This window comes from Danio aesculapii, chromosome 7 (assembly GCF_903798145.1).
Source record: "Danio aesculapii chromosome 7, fDanAes4.1, whole genome shotgun sequence".
Classification (NCBI taxonomy): domain Eukaryota; kingdom Metazoa; phylum Chordata; class Actinopteri; order Cypriniformes; family Danionidae; genus Danio; species Danio aesculapii.
In genome coordinates, this window is record NC_079441.1 from 7,825,778 (window position 1) to 7,845,420 (window position 19,643).

General features: G+C 36.3%; 1 protein-coding gene across 1 annotated transcript in view; it reads left to right on the forward strand.

Annotated features, from left to right (window-relative positions):
• cers3a (ceramide synthase 3a) overlaps nucleotides 1–19,643 on the forward strand; it is a 48,345-nt gene that overhangs the window by 12,287 nt on the left and 16,415 nt on the right. Inside the window, exons 3-10 of the mRNA XM_056461007.1 lie at nucleotides 715–832; nucleotides 3,673–3,791; nucleotides 4,949–5,006; nucleotides 7,638–7,688; nucleotides 9,688–9,780; nucleotides 11,502–11,630; nucleotides 14,806–14,912; nucleotides 15,010–15,163. Of these exons, the coding sequence (XP_056316982.1) occupies nucleotides 715–832; nucleotides 3,673–3,791; nucleotides 4,949–5,006; nucleotides 7,638–7,688; nucleotides 9,688–9,780; nucleotides 11,502–11,630; nucleotides 14,806–14,912; nucleotides 15,010–15,163 (829 nt within the window). The remainder of the gene's footprint in view (nucleotides 1–714; nucleotides 833–3,672; nucleotides 3,792–4,948; nucleotides 5,007–7,637; nucleotides 7,689–9,687; nucleotides 9,781–11,501; nucleotides 11,631–14,805; nucleotides 14,913–15,009; nucleotides 15,164–19,643) is intronic.

Consider the following 19,643-nt stretch of genomic DNA (forward strand, 5'->3'; position numbering starts at 1 on the left):
TATGCTCAGTCTCCTGTTCTCGCGCTCTGCTTCTGCGTTATGATTAGTTCAAATAGCATAATGCGGGAAAACCGATTAAGGCGATTTAGAAATCGTGCAAGTTCAAATTGCGATTTTTGATACGATTTCAGTTAATCGCACAGCGCTACTGCCAACATGCTAATTATTGCTAGCAAAGTGCTAATTCATGTAAAAACACAACAGCACCATGTTAATTCATGCTAACAATATGCTAATGTACTAGAACATTATATCCAACATGTTAAAGCCTGCATAAAATCAATATTTGCCATGTTTATTTTGCTAGCTCACATTGTTATTCTTAAAATTAATTATTAATCTGTAAAAGTTAATCAACTGGGGGGGGGGGGTTGTTTTGGTAATCTTCAATTAATGTCCGACCATTTGCTTTTTTTGATTGGAGTGGCAGTCTTTCTGTTGACATCAACTAAAGGGCTTCTATAGCAACTGTATATTAATGTTCATGACCACCCCCCTCTTACCATTCGTTTGCTATGAGGGAATGACGAACAAAAGAAAGCCCCGCCCCTTACTCAATATTCCATTTCAAGTTGGAAGTACATCTATATATATCTACAACACTGAGATAAAAATCTTAGCAGTTAGCAACATGCTAATTGAAGCAGCTCAGTCAGCATTTATGTTTGTCAACGAACTTTACTCCTCTAGTTTCACGAATGTGTGTCTGTTTAGGTTAATAGCGACACCTCTTGCAGCTTCACTGGGCATTACAGAGAAAACCAGATACAGAGCGGAGCACAATGCTGTTCTTGAACATCACTTCACTACCAAGTCAAAAAACCCAGGACAGGTAAAGTTTTCAAGCTCATCACCTTCAGATCCCTGTAAAGTATGTGATGGAAAAGCAAAATATAAGCAAGCATGATTTAGGCATCAAATAATTATATTATTACTTGCTGGGAGTAGTGGAAGGTCTTAGTTTTGTCAAAATATTAATAATACCAATACTAGTAAATGTTTATATTTATTACACATATTTACTTAGGGCGTCACGGTGGCTCAGTGGTTAGCACTGTCGCCTCAGGGCAAGAAGGTCACTGGTTTGAGTCCTGGTTGGGTCAGTTGACATTTCTGTGTGGAGTTTGCATGTTCTTCCCATGTTCGCGTGAGTTTCCTCCGGGTGCTCTGGTTTCCTCCACAGCCCAAATGCATGTGCTATAGGTAAATCGGATAAACTAAATTGGCCATAGTGTATAAGTGTGTGTGTGAATGAGTGTGTGTTAAAATAATTTATTAAAAAATATTAATTAATTAATTCATTCATTTTCTTTTCGGCTTAGTTCCTTTTTTAATCAGGGGTCACCACAGCAAAATGAACCGCCAACTTATCCTGCACAAGTTTTACACAGCGGATGGCCTTTCAGCCGCAACCCAACACTGGGAAACACCCACACACTCTTGCACACACTCACATATACTTCGGCCAATTCAGCTTATTCAATTCACCTGTACTACATGTCTTTGGACTGTGGGGGAAACCGGAGCACCTGAAGGAAACCCACGTGAACTCGGACAGAACATGCAAACTCTATACAGAAATGCCAACTGACCCAGCCAGGGCTCGAAACAGCAACCGTCTTGCTGTGATTGTGCTACTTGTATTGTGCTGCCCACTGCGCCACTGTGCTGCCAATATTAATAAATTAAAAGATTGATTAAAAATAATGTATTAGATTAAAAATCGGAAATATTTTTCAATAGTGTTTTATTATTTATTAAATAAATACATTTTATTAACATTATTTTAGAGTTTATCTAATTTAAATGATCCAAAATAAATATAGTTATGATATTAAAACATTGACATTTTTAAACAGTCTTAAAAAAAAAACAATTATTTACAGTACATTTTATTCAGTGTTATGCTCTTTAAAAATTCATTCATTCATTCATTCATTTTCTTTTCAGCTTGGTTTCAGAGGTCTTTCCGCCAACTTATTCAGCATATGTTTTACACAGCGAATGCGCTTGCAGCTGCAACCCAACACCGGGAAACACCCATACACTCTTATGCACTACGACCAATTTAGTTTATCAAATTCACCTTTAGCGCATGTCTTTGGACTGGGGAGGAAACCCACACGAACACGGCGAGAACATGCAAACTCCACACAGAAATGCCAACTGGTTCAGCCATGACTCGAACCAGTGACCTTTTATCTGTAAGGCGATCGTGCCACACACTGCGCCACTGTGTCGCCCTCTTTAAAAACCTGAAAGTATTTTCTATATATAAATGGTAGCACTGGCTAGTTTGTAGTTGAAGTTGGTGATCCAACATTACAAATCATAAAAGGTGATGTGAAAATACAATGCCGCTTTTCGACAGATGTGAGTAATATTTAGTGACAAGACACCATTAAAAATCTTGAAGAGAATTTATTGAAATGTTATTTATTAAATGCATACTTTTTATGACAGATATACACAGCAAAATACACAGCAAAATTTACTCAATTCAGAAAGTATTTGATCGCTCTTTACACTGTAAAAAATAAATCCGTAAAATTGACGGTTAAAAAACGGCAGCTGTGGTTGCCAGTATTTTACCGTTAAAAATACAGTACAAACCGTAAAAGTAATTTTTCATTTTTACAGTAAACTACCGTATTTCTTTAATTTATAGAGGTAATATGTCTGAAATTTTGAATTACCAACATCTACACGTCCTTTGTTACACAGATAGACAGGTTAACACAGTCATATGCAGGTGGTGATGAGGAATTTACATAATAAACTAATGCTCATCACAACCAACTTTTCCCACAAGCAGAAAAGTGTATCAGAGTATAGAAGGTGCTCAGTGTCCTTCACACAGCTACTAAACACCAGTATGGTAACACGCATAAAATTAAAGTCATGAAATAAACATTGTTTATCAACATTAGATGTAAAATAAATCTCTAATTTACATAACTGATGGAAAAACAACAAAAAAAATCCATAGTAATGTCAACAAAAAGCATAAAAAGTGATGTGCCATACAGGGAATTCTGGGAAAGTCAATTTACGGTTATTCGCCGTATATATTAAGAAAACATACTGTTAACCAAGTTACAGATTTTTACCATACCATTTTTACAGTTTTTTTTTTACCGTTGTAATCACGACCATTTTTTTACAGTGTAAATAAGAGCAAACAGGTTGGTAATAAGCAAAGCTACTGTTTGTGGAGTTGCTTAATGATCCTCTGCTGAGATTTTGAGAGATTCAATGTATTATATTTCAGCGGATTTAATCAAACTGAAGTGACTGAAGTTAGTTGTAGTTTTGTGTTTCTCTTCTGTGTTTCTGTTTATTAACAGCAAGTGTTCATCATCAGTGCTCAATCATCACCTAATTAATCCTTTCATTGTCTCAATAACTTGAGTAACTTTAACTCAATTTAGAGAGGGACCAAATCTAAACTGGGTAATATTAACTCATAGGATTTTGCTGTGTACTTGCTCCTTATTTCTCTAAGCATTTGGTAAAATAAAGCCATATTTGTGAAGCATAAACTCTCGTCTCTGTGTAAAAAAAGGAAAATTACATCGATTGCAGTATTTCACAACTTGCTAGTGTTTGGAACTAACTATAAGTATGGCTCATGTCTCTGTTCTGTCCCTGTTGCTTTTCCTTTGCTATCAGGCAGATATTGATGGCCTGTGTAAAAAATGCAGCTGGTCGAGTAGACAAGTGGAGCGCTGGTTCAGGAGGAGACGAAACCAGGACCGGCCCGGAGTTCTCAAAAAATTCAGAGAGGCCAGGTATGAAATACTTGAACTAATAGCACACGGCAGCCAGAAATAATTGACTCTGATTGCTCAAATGCTCAATTTTGTAATCAGACAGTCTTGTATTTTGAAGAAAACCAAGTATTAAAGGGGACCTATTATGAATAAAATCTCTTTAGTAAGAGGTTTAAACACTTGTGTGGGAGCAGCGTGTGAATATAACCAGCTTCTAATGGTAAAGTTTAATTTATTCTCTTTTCTATAATCACACTTGATAAAAACAGTCTGCAGAAACACTTTGATTGACATTCTACCTTTGTACGTGTCATCAGAGGGGGTAAGCCCCGCCCATTAGTGACCATCTCTCCCTCATTAACATAAACAGCCCTGAGTGAGAAGCAGCTGCCCGCCATTAGAGTTTTAGAATCTGCCACTATGCTGCCACAGCTCCGCCCTCTTCTGAAAAAGAGTAAAATCTCATTTGAATTTAAAGCGACAGTCACTAAAATGGCACAATTAAGATCAAAGCCTAAATGAGGCAGTTTCATAGAGTAATAAAACATTATTTGTGGGTACTCTGAGCTGAAACCTCATATACACACTCTTATTTTAGACTTAATGTACATCTTGTAAAAAGAGGCATAATAGGTCCCCTTTAAACTAGCATTCCCTGTTCATTTTCCCATGTTAATGAATTGTATATGGAAAGTTAAAATCCCATCAGTCTTTTATTGACTAATTTTAAAATAATCCAGCGAAATAACAGAATCTGTGCAGAAAAACTACGTTATCCATGATGCTGTGCAAGAAAATCCAGTACACTTAAAACGGTCTGGAGTAAATTTGAAATGTACTGTTTCTGTAGATCTAATAGACAACTTAAAATTATTATTGTTGTATTTTTACATTTAATTTTATTATGTTATTCCCAATGCTTCATGGGATTGTAGTTTTTCCCTCATTAGAGCTGTTAAGTTCAGAGTCTTGTATTGTTGTCTTTTGATTTTCATATACTTCTGTGCTTCAAATCAAAGTTTGTAATGTTGTGATTCTCCTCGATTAATGTCCTTTAATTGTTTAATTAAAACTACCTTAGAAAACCTATGGGTTTAAAGTGTCTAAAAAATGTCTGCACTCTAGTTGTTTTAATTTAAATGTGGTTTCTGATCATGTGAGCTTTCTTCTTACAGTTGGCGAATGATCTTTTATCTCTCCGCGTTCATTGGAGGAATCATAGCCTTGTATGATGTAAGTTTATTTTCATCCTCTTCTCAAACTTACCTATAAAAAGTTGTCTGTTAACATAATACTCTTGCACTTCTGAAGTAAGACATCTGTAGTAAATTGTCTGTTTTTTCTGGCCTGTTGTTTGATATGATTATTGCTATTTAAAGTCCAGGTAAAGTGATATTAAAATATGCGTTCTGAATTTCACACAACAACAACAAAAACAACAACAACAACAACAACAACAACAACAAAAAGTGTTATTAACCATCCAGCCAAATTTAAATGATAAAAAAATGGCAAGTAACTAAAATAAGTTATCAAAATCAGAACCAGAACAAGTCATCATTGTATAAATATTTAAAAAAAATAATAAAATGTAATAATAACTTTATTTTTTAATCTTTAATAAATAATCGAATCCTGCGACGTGACTATTGCAGATACACACTTTGTGATATCGATGCTCAGATTATATATTGTTCAGTCCTACTTTGTAATGTGTTTCAGCAATACATTTCAAACATTTATAATGCATTTAGTAACAATTCTCAGATTTATCTTTACCTGGACTCATGGTGGGAAATAAAGACCAATTAATAACACGCTACGTAGTCAGCATCATAAAAATAGAGTGCATTTACAGCACATTATACTTTGTGTTGTAGTGCTGTTAAACTAAGGGCACAATTTAAAGTTCAAACTGTTAAAACAAATAAATATAATTGTTGTTTTTTAAATTCAAATAAATGGTTGGTATTGAATGTTTGTGCACATTATTATTATTATGCTTAAATATGGAAAACCATAAGGTAGTGACTTTTGAATAATAATAATAAAATTTATATAAATTTATTTATTTATTGTTATATTAATATTATTTTATTTTAGTATATAAATATTTAATAATATAATTTATTATTTAATTATATAAATAATATTAATATATGAATATATTATAATATATTGTCGCAGACAAAAGTGAAGAGCGGGGGGTGGAGGGTTTTGTGGCAGGGCGTAAGGTGGCGGAGGGGTGTCGCGGACGAAAGTGAAGAGGGTCGGGGAAGAAAGTGAAAATGAACAGTGGACGGGGGAGGAGGGCGGTTGAGGAGGGGGATCGGTAAATGAGGTCCGGCACAAATTAAGCCCTGCTCTTCTCTATCATTAACATGCTTTTGACACATGACCACTCAAAATTTGTAAATACATATTATTTTAAGCCAAGATTACTTGAATCTATTTAGTTTAAGAACTTAAAAAAGTGGGATTACTTGTTTAAAAATTGTGAGGTGAACAAACTTATTCATAATAAGTTACAGTAACTGTACTTGATTTTATTAGTGAGAAGAGCTATTGCTTTTTACAGTGCATTAGACCATATTGTACGCAACAATTTTCAATGTTTTGATTTTAATGTTTTGCATGTTTTAAAAGGTGGTCAGAATTACTATTAGAATCATTAAATGTTTCATTTTATTTTGGCAATCAACCAATGAGTCAATCAATAAAGTAAAATAATGAAATTTAATAAATATACAATCATTTTGATATTTAGTTGTTTGACCTATTGTAAAATTTAGTTTCAATTCTTGTAAGTCATTCTTCAAAGCCATTGCATTAAAGAATTTCCAATAGGATGTTTTTCAAACAGTTTTTGCTTTTGGGATGTTTCCTATGATGCCTTAAAAGTAGGCAGCATAGCAGATGTTAGAACACAGTCACCTTTTAGTGGTAAATTTGTCCTTTAAATAAGAGAATTATGTTTGAAAATAAAGCTGATATACAGTGGGGGAAATAAGTATTGAACTCGTCACCATTTTTCTCTGAAAACATATTTCTAAAGGTGCTGTTGACTTGAAATGTTCCCTGGATGTTGGTAACAACCAAAGAAATCCACATATGCAAAGAAAACAAATCTAATTAGTTTACAAATGAATTTGTTTAATAAAATGAAATGACACAGGAAAAAAAGTATTGCACACATGAAGAAAGGGAGGTGTAAAAAGGCAGTGAAAGCCGAGACAACAGCTGAAACCTCTCGGTGGTTCTTCAGCGATCCTCTACCCTTCCTCAGTGTAAATGAATATTAGCTGCTTACAGCAAGACAGTGATCCAAAACACAGCCAAGGAAACTCTCAAATGCTTTTGAGAAAGAAAATCATGCTGTAGAATGGTCCAGCCAATCACCTGACCTCAATCCAATAGAAAATACAAATTAAAGATAGACGATTTGATGGACACGACCCACAGAACCATCAAGATTTTTACACACTGCTGAAGTCTGTGAAAAACTCACAACTGAGCAATGCATGTGGCTTCATTCTCCATGAGGCGTCTTTAAGCTGCCATCACCTAAAAAGCCTTTTATATAAAGTATTAAATACATTTCAGTAGTTCAGTACTTTCTCCTTGTGTCGTTCCATTATTATTACACAGATTTTTTTTGTTTTGTTTTAGTTTTATGTTTGTATTGTTTCAATTTTTACCAAAATCTGGTTCAATTCCATGTTAAGAGCTGCTTTACAAATATTATTCCCAGAAAAAAAATCATCACATGTTCAATACTTATTTTTCTCTATTGTCTTCCCCATTTAGAGGCTAAAATGAGCATGTTCACATATTTAATGGTATTGATTTATCTGTTTATCATAGAAACCCTGGTTTTATAGTGTGCCTGAGGTGTGGAGTGACTATCCGAAACAGGTATGACCCAGTTCTTTCAGATCTCACATGTGTTCCAAGAAGTGTTTGTATTTTATGGCTCATATCACCTGCACTAATAAGAACACTTTGACCTGATCCTGATAAAGGGTTCACGCAATGCCCAAATTGACATCACAGCTAATAAATAAGGCAGATAATAAGTTTCACATGTGCCAAATCAAACATGGCCATGTTTAGAACAAAAATGGCTTTTTTTGGCCACGCTGAAATGTGTCTGGAGTTCCAGGTTGCAATCAAAAGTGATGTCATTCAGATTGGCACTAACAACAATGCATTTCTTAAAATAATCAGGCCCAAAAAGTCTGCAACTCAAGCTCATTGTAAATATGTCCTTCAGCCCAAATTTTTGTAAAATATATATAAAAGCGTGCTTAAATCTACATTTAATTGCAGTTTCTAGGTAATTTGAATGCTATATAGGGCAGTATGGCAGATTTATTTTCACACTGATGATATTCACAGGGCTGTATTATTAATGAACAAAGGATTATTTTAGTGCAGTTCTTTGCACAACACCAAACAAATACCAAAAAACAACTTAACAATGTCTATGATTTGTAATCGAATATGTTTGCACGTGTACAAGAAGGATATAAATCTGAAACGTACAACAAAACGTACCACAAGAAACATATTTCAGATTCACGAATATGTAGACAGTGCCCTCTAGTGGGATTTGTCATCTGGAACGTACAATAAAACATGCCCTAAGTAACGTATTTCAGATTGGCAAAACTGTAGACAGCGCCCTCTAGTGGATTTGTCATCTGAAATGTACAACAAAACATGCCCTGAGTAACGCATTTCATATTAGCAAAAATGTAGACAGTGCCCTCTAGTGGATTTGTCATCTGAAACGTACAACAAAACATGCCCTAAGTAACGTATTCCAGATTCGCAAAAATGTAGACAGCGCCCTCTAGTGGATTTGTCATCTGAAACGTACAACAAAACATGCCCTAAGTAACGTATTTCAGATTTGCAGAACTGTAGACTACACCCTCTAGTGGATTTGTCATCTGAAACGTACAACAAAACATGCCCTAAGTAACGTATTTAGATTCACAAAAATGTAGACAGCGCCCTCTAATGGATTTGTCATCTGAAACGTACAACAAAACATACCTTAAGTAACGTATTTCAGATTACAAAAAATTTAAACAGCGCCCTCTAGTGGATTTGTCATCTGAAATGTACAACAAAACATACCTTAGGTAACGTATTTCAGATTACAAAAAATGTAGACAGCGCACTCTAGTGGATTTGTCATCTGAAACATTCAACAAAACACACAGTAAGTAATGTATAATGTATAATGTAAGTAATCGAATATGTTTGCACGTTAACAAGAAGGATATAAATCTGAAACATACAACAAAATGTACCACAAGAAACATATTTCAGATTCACGAATAAGTAGACAGTGCCCGCTAGTGGATTTGTCATCTGGAACGTACAATAAAACATGCCCTAAGTAACGTATTTCAGATTTGCTAAAAAGTAGACAGTGCCCTCTAGTGGATTTGTCAACTGAAATGTACAACAAAAAGTAGCCTAAGTAACATATTTTAGATTTGCAAAAATGTAGACAGCGCTCTCTAGTGGATTTGTCATCTGAAACGTGCAACAAAACATGCCCTAATAACGTATTACAGATTTGCAAAAATGTAGACAGTGCCCTCTAGTGGATTTGTCATCTGAAACGTACAACAAAACATGCCCTAAGTAGCATATTTCAGATTCCCAAAACTGTAGACAGCACCCTCTAGTGGATTTGTCATCTGAAACATGCAATAAAACAAACCTAGAGTAATGCATTTGACATTTCTCAAAAAATGTAAGGCACTTATTTCTAATGGGCCTGGGCAGAAAATCAAAGCAAAACGAACTGAATAGTCTTCTGTATAGTCTAAATGTTTAAGTCTTGCTATATTGTGCATGTTTCTGAAAGTTTATTGTTGTGTTTTTTTCTTTCTAGTCCATGTTAGACTCGCAGTATTGGTATTATACTGTGGAGATGAGTTTCTATTTGTCGCTTGTCCTCAGAATAACCTTCGATGTCAAACGAAAGGTCAGTATTGCTGCATAACACTATGTACTAGAAGCTTTTTTAATTAAGTCTGTTTCCCTTGAGCCTAATTGTTTACCACATTACTTATTAGCCCCCAGGTAATACATTTATTTCAGAGGTGTATGACTTTTGTAGACTTTTTATTCCAGGCAAACAGTTATTTTTTTAAAACCTTTATTTGAATATGGCTACATAATATTAACCTTTACAATGTTTCCAAGAATACATTCATGACAGAGGCCCTCCCCTTTTCTATCAGCCAATCAGGTTGTGCATACTTAATGAACAAAATTACATCAAGATTACCTATAGCAACAAGGTTAACTCCACTCTTATTCTCTGCATTCCTAAGTAGAAGTTTGTCTCAGCAGCTTTGTGAATAGGTTTTAAGATAAAACTCGTAGCTTAGAACACGGTGAGAATCAATTAGTTGACTTTTTAAAAAGTAAGTAAATCCATTGCTTTTTAAAGGGATTAGCTGATTTTAAGTAAACTCATTGACTTAACTTAAAGGGCACCTATGATATAAATCAATGTTTGGAAACTGTTTGGACAGAACTGTGTGCAGGTATAGTGTCCACAATCATAGAGGAGTGATATAAAGACAATAAGTCTCTTTTTAAAAAGTTCCTGATGTTAAAATAGGATCCAAATCCCTCCCATTTTGAGGCCCTTAAATCAGTTTATTTTGTACATTAACATAGCGGATGTTCATACAGCAGTGGATATTAAAGTCTATCCTGGCACATGTGCCATGAAAAAACTGTGCAAAGCTAAATGTGTGTGTGTGTGTGTGTGCATGTGCGTGCGAACTTTATAACAAAATTGTGTGTGACTCATCATTGCAGAAAGGCTTGAATTAACTCCACAACAAATACATCAAAGAAAGAGTTCTTACTGTAGTAAGGGAGATCTGCTTCATTCTTGTCTGTCACTGTGCTGTTTATCTACGTGAAGGGAAAAAAAACAGCTACAATGACCTAACAGCTCAAATTTCCCATATTCTGAAAGGTATAACAAATAATCTGATAGGTGTTTTGAGCTGAAACTTTGCAGACACATTTTGGAGACACAAAAGACTTATATTAAATCTTTAAAGGGGTAAAATAGCTGCTCTTTATTTCTTATATTTATAAACATAGCTCGTTTACTTAAGTCAACTTAACACTTCCAAGCTATAACAGGTTTCTTTTTTAAGTGGTCAACTTGTCACTTTTAAGGCAACAGGTTTACTTGCTTTACTCAGGTTAAGTAACTAATCGCTTTTTACAGTCAATTTTTACTGCTATTCAGGAGGACTTTAGATAAAATGCTTTGGAATACAGTCTCTGATCATGAAAAACAACTACAACAAAAAAATAAGACGTAAGATAATGACTGCACTCTATAATTTAAACATATATTAACTTGTTGTTTTCATTATTTAGATTCAGATCTCATCTATTATTCAAGAACTGGTTAAAATCTATCTTTCCACTGCAACTTAGGCACAAAACATGTTTCCTTTTGAGTCCCTGACAAATAAATTTAAAATTTAAATATTATCTAAAGTTAAATCTAAGAGCTGATTAAATCTATTATTTAAGAACTGATGAAATGCAAAATGTAAGCTTCAGTGCAATATAAATTGGTTTGGATAAAAGCAGCTGATAAATGCAATGCTGTTTTATTCTGCAACAGAATAAGTGTGAAAAAAAAACTGTAAGTGATTCTGTTTTCAGGACTTTAAAGAGCAGATCATCCATCATTGGGCCACACTAACGCTCTTGGCTTTCTCCTGGTGTGGAAACTACATCCGCGTCGGGACATTGGTCCTACTCATTCACGACTCCTCAGACATCCTTCTGGAGGTGAATAATATGCCAAATCTTATTTTAATTGAATACTCATCGTCATTTCTCATCTTAATATGAATAGAGAGTGCAATGGGATCAGAGAACCATCCAGGAACTATATTATTATGACTAGTTTCTTTATATCCAAGCAAGAATATTGACTAATGTTTTAAAAATAATTGGTCCTACTTTAAATGAAGTGGCCTTAAATGCATAGTATATCCAAAAATGTACTCAGCCACAGGTCATTCAAGATGTAGGTGCCTTTCTTTCTTCAGTAGAACATAAAGAAGGTTTTGAGCTGGTCCTTAGTGATAAATATAATGTCAGTCAATGGTTACAGTCTTTTGAGATTAAAAATAAACACATACAAACAATCAATAATCAATAACCGCGGCACTTGATGACACACGGAGGCCTTAGGAAGCTAAATGATTGGTCCATGTATAAAATTAAACATTATTTACAATATTATAGCTTTAATCCACAGCCTGGTCAAACAGTTCTAGCTGGATGTGCGATGTAGTCCAGTTACTCTGGACGGACGAATGGGTGAGGGATGGTCGCACTGTCACCAATATCTATAACAAACTGCATCACCTGTCCTCCTGTCCAAACACTATCATCAAATGCGTCAGGACTACAATCGGACTACATTTGCACATGCGCAGAGAACTGTTTGACCAGGCCGTGCGTTAAAGCTAATAATATTGTAATATTGTACTGTAAATAATGCTCAGTTTTTCACACTGATCGTTTCGCTCAAGATCTGAGTGTGTCATCAGGAGACATGACCATTGATTCGAACTCGTTTGTTTGTGTTTACTTTTAATCTAAAAACACTGTCGACATTGACTGCCTTTATTTAAATCACCAAGCAAGCACCACAAATTTAGCTAAAAATCTTCTTTAATGTTCTACTCAGGAAAAAAGCCACCTACATCTCGGATGACCTGTGGGTGAGTAAATTAATATGCAATATTTGGGTGAACTGTCCCTTTACATACTATGTACCTGCATATAAATAAATTATTTGGTAGAATGCACTAATTGTGTACGTTTTTACATGGCAATTATATTTAAAAAATTAATTTCTCTAATTACATTTATAATTACGCTGCTGACCCATCCCTTACATCTGAACCCACTGTTAAATACAACCATACCACGAAACCTGTCACTAAGGCCACGTTTACACTGTCAGGTCTTGATGCCCAATTCCGATTTGTTGCCTATATCTGATTTTTTTTGCCTGTCTGTTTACACGTTCTTTTAATTGTGATGCATATCTGATTCATGTGTTTACACTTGCTATACAGTTTACGATGTCGCGCATGCGTAAATGCGGGTTCTAGCATCAGCACTACACTAGCCACGATGGAAGAAATTAATCTTGCTTTTAGCTCTGCAAAATATGCGAAGTTCACCCAACTTTTATAATTATTTTTTTTAGGGGTTTGCACCTTTATTGGGATAGGACAGTGGAGATTTTACAGACAGGAAAGTCTGGGGAGCAGAGATAGGGGAAGGATCGACAAAGGACCTCGAGCCGGGAATTGAACTCGTGTCACCGTGAGCACCTTGGGTCGACGCACTAACCATGAGGCTATTGGCGCCGACAAAGTTCACCTAACTTTAAAATGATTTTGAGGCGGAGGTGGAGGGAAAGGGCCATCATCGCAGCTCGCGTCTATTGTTTATATATGGTGTCCTCCACCCTTCAGGGGAATTTGTGGGTACGAAGGGAGATCTCAGAGCAAATTGTGGCGGGCTTTAATGAGGAGCAGTGGGTCCGAAATTTTACAATGAGCACACACAGTCTTTCTATGTCATTAAACCACAGAGAAATACCACATTGTCGCAAGTCTAATGACATACAAAATGGAAGGCCTCAATAAATCCAATCTGCCTGTTTACATGATAGTCCTTTGTCACATATCCGATTTATATCTGATTTATTTCCACATATGAAGGAGGCCTGAAACTGATCTCTAATTATCTGAATGCATGCGTTTTTTTTCCTGTTTACACAGTCATAGAACAGATCTGATCTGTCACATATAAGCAACAATTCGAAATTTCGTCACATTTAACTGGCAGTGTAAACGGGGCCTGATATAATAATAGCAATATTATCGATTGTCAACAGAACAAACCACTGACTTGCCTAATTTACCTAAATTTCCAAGTTAGCTTAATTACCATAGTGAAGCCTTCATGCTGCGGTCACACTAGAGTTTGTGCGTGCGAAATTCTGTTGTAGGGCGCTGCGAAAATGGGCGGGATTAAACAAGATGATTAGACATTAAAAAAAGCAAGCGATTGGTCCACGTTTTAAATTCCTGTCCAGAGATGTCATGTTTTGATCTTCGATTGGTCTCACGCAATCATGTGATGCGATTTCGCAGGTCAGAGTTCACCAAGCTTGAACTTTCAAACGCAGCGACCTGCGGAACTTGCTGCATTCGCGTGCGTATGAATGGAAGTCTACACTGTAAAAAATGTTGTCCCAACACAAATCGATTAAGTTAACTTAACACTTTTAACAAATGTATGTGAATTGAATATTAAAAAAATTAATTTGTCCCCTTTTGAAATCTCAAGAATTGTGTTGTTTCAGCTCATTTTAATTAAGTAGTTTGAACGAGTTAAAAAATTATATTTTTTGAGTGTATGGGGAGAAAAGTGCAGTGTAACTGCAGCTTTAAGCTGAATACTAGTATCCTGCAAAATATCAAGTAAAATATTATGTACTGTCATCATGGCAAAGACAAAATAAATTAGATATTAGACATTTCTTATTAAAACTAATGTTTAAAAATGTGCAGAAATAACAGCTAATAATTGAGTCTTCAACTGTTTATGTAGAGTTATGTTTAATAGTACAATGTAAAATCATTCCATAAATTGTACTGTAGTGCCTTTTTACATTTAAACTAGGCTAAGTTTTAACTTACACACACCCCAGTACCACCTGTTTACAAAACAACAGTATAAAATTTTTAAAAAATTGTGTTGAAAGTAGTGTTTCTATAAGGAATACTTTTTGTCAGCTCATTTAATATGGCCTATAAACATCTTTATGAATGCCTCAGTAGTTTAGAGTCACTATTAAACTGTTATTGGATTCATATGGTTGATTTTGTGCATCACCAGTTTGAACAGATTTTCGTGTGCTATTTCATTGCAGTCTGCCAAGATCTTTAACTACGCCAAATGGTTCAAAACTTGCAACGGCATCTTTGTAGTGTTTGCCGCCGTCTTTATAGTCACCAGACTCATCATCTTTCCCTTTTGGTGAGAACTGCGTACTCTTCAGGTGTATTTTTTCATAATGTTATGTGCATTATTATATCCTAAACCATCTCTGTTGTCTCATGCTTTTTAATTACAGGATCATACACTGCACGTGGGTTTACCCGCCTTTGTATTACCCACCGTTCTTTGGATATTACTTTTTTAACTTCATGCTCGTCGTTCTCTTGATGCTTCACATATTCTGGGCGTATCTGATTCTACGTATGGTGAAGATGTTCCTTTTTGGAAGTGTAAGTAGTAGTGTTGCATTTACATTTCTGAAAGTTTGTTTATTTTTAAAATCAGTATCAGTATCAGTTTTATTGCCAAATCTGCTTCACACACACAAGGAATTTGTTTTGGCTACAGAAATACATACAGTTGAAGTCAAATTTATTGGTTCTTTCTTTTGAAATATTTCCCAATTGATGTTTAACAGAGCAAGGAAATTTTCACAGTATTTGCAATAATATTTTTTCTTCTGCAAAAAGTCTTATTTGTTTTATTTCGGCTAGAATAAAAGCAGTTTTTAAAACCATTTTAAGGTCAATATTAATAGCCCCCTTAGGGGTCGATCACACCCGAACATGTTTTTCAATTCAATTCAATTCACCTTTATTTGTATAGCGCTTATACAATGTAGATTGTGTCAAAGCAGCTTCACATAAAAGGTCACAGTAAATAGGAACAGTGTAGTTCAGTTTGTAGTGTTTAAGTTCAGTTCAGTTTAGCTCAGTTCAGTGTGGTTTAATAATCACTACTGAGAGTCCAAATACTGAAGAGCAAATCCAACGATGCGCAGCTCTATAGATCCCGAAACATGCAAGCCAGTGGCGACAGCGGAGAGGGAAAAAAAACTTCACTAAAGGTGGAAGTGAAGAAAAAAAACCTTGAGAGAAACCAGGCTCAGTTGGGCACGACCATTTTAATTTCTCCGCTGGCCCAACGTCTTGTGCAGAGCTGTAGTCTCAGTGGCGGAGGCTGGAAGCTGGCCTCAGCGAAGACTCGTCTGTCTCTGGAGCGTCACAGGAATCAGTCTCATATTCTCCACTCCTCCATGACCATCACAGTAGCTGCTCAGGATTCGGCCAGGTCCAGGATATAAAAACCTTGGGATCATCTCGTCGTTGGTCTTGGATCGAATCAGTGACTCTGCGTAGTCTGAGGGCCTCGGGAAGAGTATCCCCAGGTGGAAATGGAGAATAAAGAAAATAATTAGCGTAGCTGATGTTCACAGTGTATATCAACAAGATGCATAACCTGTGTGGAAGCCCCCAAGTGGTGCACTAAGTGTATGCTTTACTGAACAGATAGGTCTTTAATCTAGTTTTGAATTGGGAGAGTGTGTCTGAGCCTCGGACGTTATCAGGAAGGCTATTTCAGAGTTCAGGAGCTATAAATGAGAAGGCTCGACCTCCTTTACTCGACTTTGCTATTCTAGGTACTACCAGAAGCCCTGAGTTTTGAGACCTTAAAGAGCGAGTTGGATTGTAGCGAGACAGAAGATTGGTTAGATAAACAGGAGCTAGATTATTTAAAGCTTTATATGTAAGAAGCAATATTTTAAATTCAATACGAAACTTAACAGGCAGCCAGTGTAAGGAGGATAAAATTGGGGTGATGTGATCAAATTTTCTAGACCTGGTAAGAACTCTGGCAGCTGCATTTTGTACTAATTGAAGTTTGTTAATAGAGGATGCTGGGCAGCCAGCAAACAGAGCATTACAGTAGTCCAGCCTAGAAGTCATAAAAGCATGGACTAGCTTTTCTGCATCTGAGATGGATAGCATACTTCGTAACTTAGCGATATTTCTCAGATGAAAGAAAGCAGTTTTTGTGACATGGGAAATATGATTTTTAAAAGTTAAATTACTGTCTAATATGACACCCAGATCTTTTATAGTAGAGCTAACGCTAACTTTGTATCCCTCTAATTGTAGATCGAGTTGTGAGATCTGCTGTGTACAGGATTTTGGCCCAATAAGTAATAATTCTGTTTTGTCTGAGTTTAAGAGAAGATAATTGTTGGTCATCCAGTCTTTAACATCTTTAATACACTCAGTTAGCTTGGACAGATTAGACGTCTCGTCAGGTTTAGTTGAAATATATAATTGAGTATCATCTGCATAGCAGTGAAAGCTGATCCCATGTCTTCTAATAATGTCTCCCAGGGGTAGCATGTATATTGTAAACAGCAAAGGGCCTAAAACTGATCCTTGAGGCACCCCGTATTTTACTGGGCTGATTTGTGAAGGCTGTCCATTAATATTCACAAACTGGTAACGGTCAGATAAGTATGACTTAAACCATTGTAGGGCATGTCCCTGGACACCTGTAGACTTTAAGCGATTAATAATAATAATAATAAAATGCTGCACTAAGATCGAGTAGAACTAATAGCGAGATGCACCCTTGGTCAGCAGCTAAGAGTAAAAGTTTTCTGTGCTGAGAGGCACCTTTTTTGAATGGTTTACTAACGACCGTGAGCATTTTGCACGCTGCTAATGTGCTCTGTGTGCCTCGCGTTTTAACCGCCTGCTGCGCCTCTGCAATTTTGCCGGTGTCAGGAGAAATTGAGCCATAACCCCATCCCCCCCCCGAGAGTGATCCTATTGTTTTACTGGAGTTGTAATAGGTATAGTTTGTAGTAATAATGTAGTAATAATTTATATAATATAAAGCGTGACTATGGGCGACGCAGTGGCGCAGTAGGTAGTGCTGTCGCCTCAAAGCAAGAAGGTCGCTGGTTCGAACCTCAGCTGGGTCAGTTGGCGTTTCTGTGTGGAGTTTGCATGTTCTCCCTGCGTTCGCGTGGATTTCCTCCGGGTGCTTCGGTTTCCCCCACAGTCCAAAGACATGTGGTACAGGTGAATTGGGTAGGCTAAATTGTCCGTAGTGTATGTGTGTGAGAGCAAGAGTGTATGGATGTTTCCCAGAGATGGGTTGCAGCTGAAAGGGCATCCGCTGCGTAAAACGTGCTGGATAAGTTGGCGGTTTAATCCCCTGTGGCGACCCCGGATTAATAAAGGGACTAAGCCGAAAAGAAAATAAATGAATGAAAGCGTGCCTATTTCATTTCACCATTAAAACGGCATGTATAAGCGTTATATTGATCCTTTCGTATACTTATTTATAATTAAAGGCATGTATGGGTTATGAAATTGAGAATTTATCTTTTATACTGTTAAGTTAGCCCAGTTAGCTAATGTGCTAGCATACTCATACCTCTACCGTTAGCCTCCTGGCTACAATAAGCTAACGTAGCTCTGACTAGCCACACAACAGGGTATCATTATAATAGCTTTTGCTCAGGCATTCACCACAGACGATCCCTTAGGGGTCTTAAGCGAACTCGATTGCAGGGTGGACTCGATTTCTCACCCCACCATAGCTCGCTGTGCGCTCACAGTTGAAAAACGTCAACCCTGAGCGGAAAAAGCACATTACGTCAGTCGCACCTTTACATTCTCCTATCAAATGAAAGCAGAAGCGGGGTTTCCGTTGAGATGTGCAGTGTTTGTGTTGTCAAGATGACTATGGAGACTTTTGAAGATGGAGGAGAGACTAGCGGTCGCTGTTTTGAGTAATCCGGAGCTGAATGTCTTCACAAATATTGAGTATCACAATATTAATAAATATTACAATTATAACAGTATCAACAGCAACACTCGCGCACAATACGCAGTGATTTAGTTGTTGCCTAGTGACATAAAAACCGCATCGCACTTGTTTTGTCTTGTCAACAAAAAAGGCAGTGAGGTGTGCCTCGCGTTTTTGGAACGTAAAAGCGCGTTTGGTGCGATCGGCCCCTAAAGCTTTATTTTTCCTGATTGTCTACGGAAGAAAACATCGTTATACACGGACTTGCCTAATTACCCTAACTTGCCTAGTTAACCTAATTAACCTAGTTAAGCCTTTAAGCTAAATTCTAGAATCCTGAAAAATATCTAGTCAAATATTATTTACTGTCATCATGGCAAAGATAAAATAAATCAGTTATTAGAAAAGAGTTATTAAAACTATTATGCTTAGACATGTCTATTAAGATTAGAAATGTCTCACTGTACATTTGCACTGTGAAATTATCTGTTAATTAACATTTCATCCAAAGTTCACGATACATGGGTGTTTACTGTTTATTTATGCTTTAGAATTGCATTTTTAGAATTTTTGATGGGGCGACACAGTGGCTCAGTGGTTAGCACTGTCGCCTCACAGCAAGAAGGTTGCTGGTTCGAGTCCCTGGTGAGCCAGTTGTTGTTTATTTGTGGAGTTTTCATGTTCTCCCAGTCTCCGGGTGCTCTGGTTTCCCCCACAGTCCAAACACATGCGCTATAGGTGAATTGGATAAACTAAAATAGTGTATGAGTGTGTGTGAATGTGAGAGTGTATGGGTGTTTCCCAGTACTGTGTTGTGGCTGGAAGGGCATCCTATTGAATAATTTTAGTTGCGTATGATTCATTGTTCAGAATTCTTCTGACCAGGATAAATTGTTATTATACCACAGGCAACAGCAATGGAAAATTACTGCTTCGCAACATCGTCCAGAGACAATACAGGCCTTGAAATGGAGACATTCTCTTATCTCTTACTCATGAAAACAAGTGTCGCTTGAATCCACAGTCATGAGATTATAACAATATGGAAAATGTAAATAATAATGAAGCAACAATTGTTTGAAAATAGTAATAGTAAAATATAAAAACATAATAAAATGACAAAAAATAGTC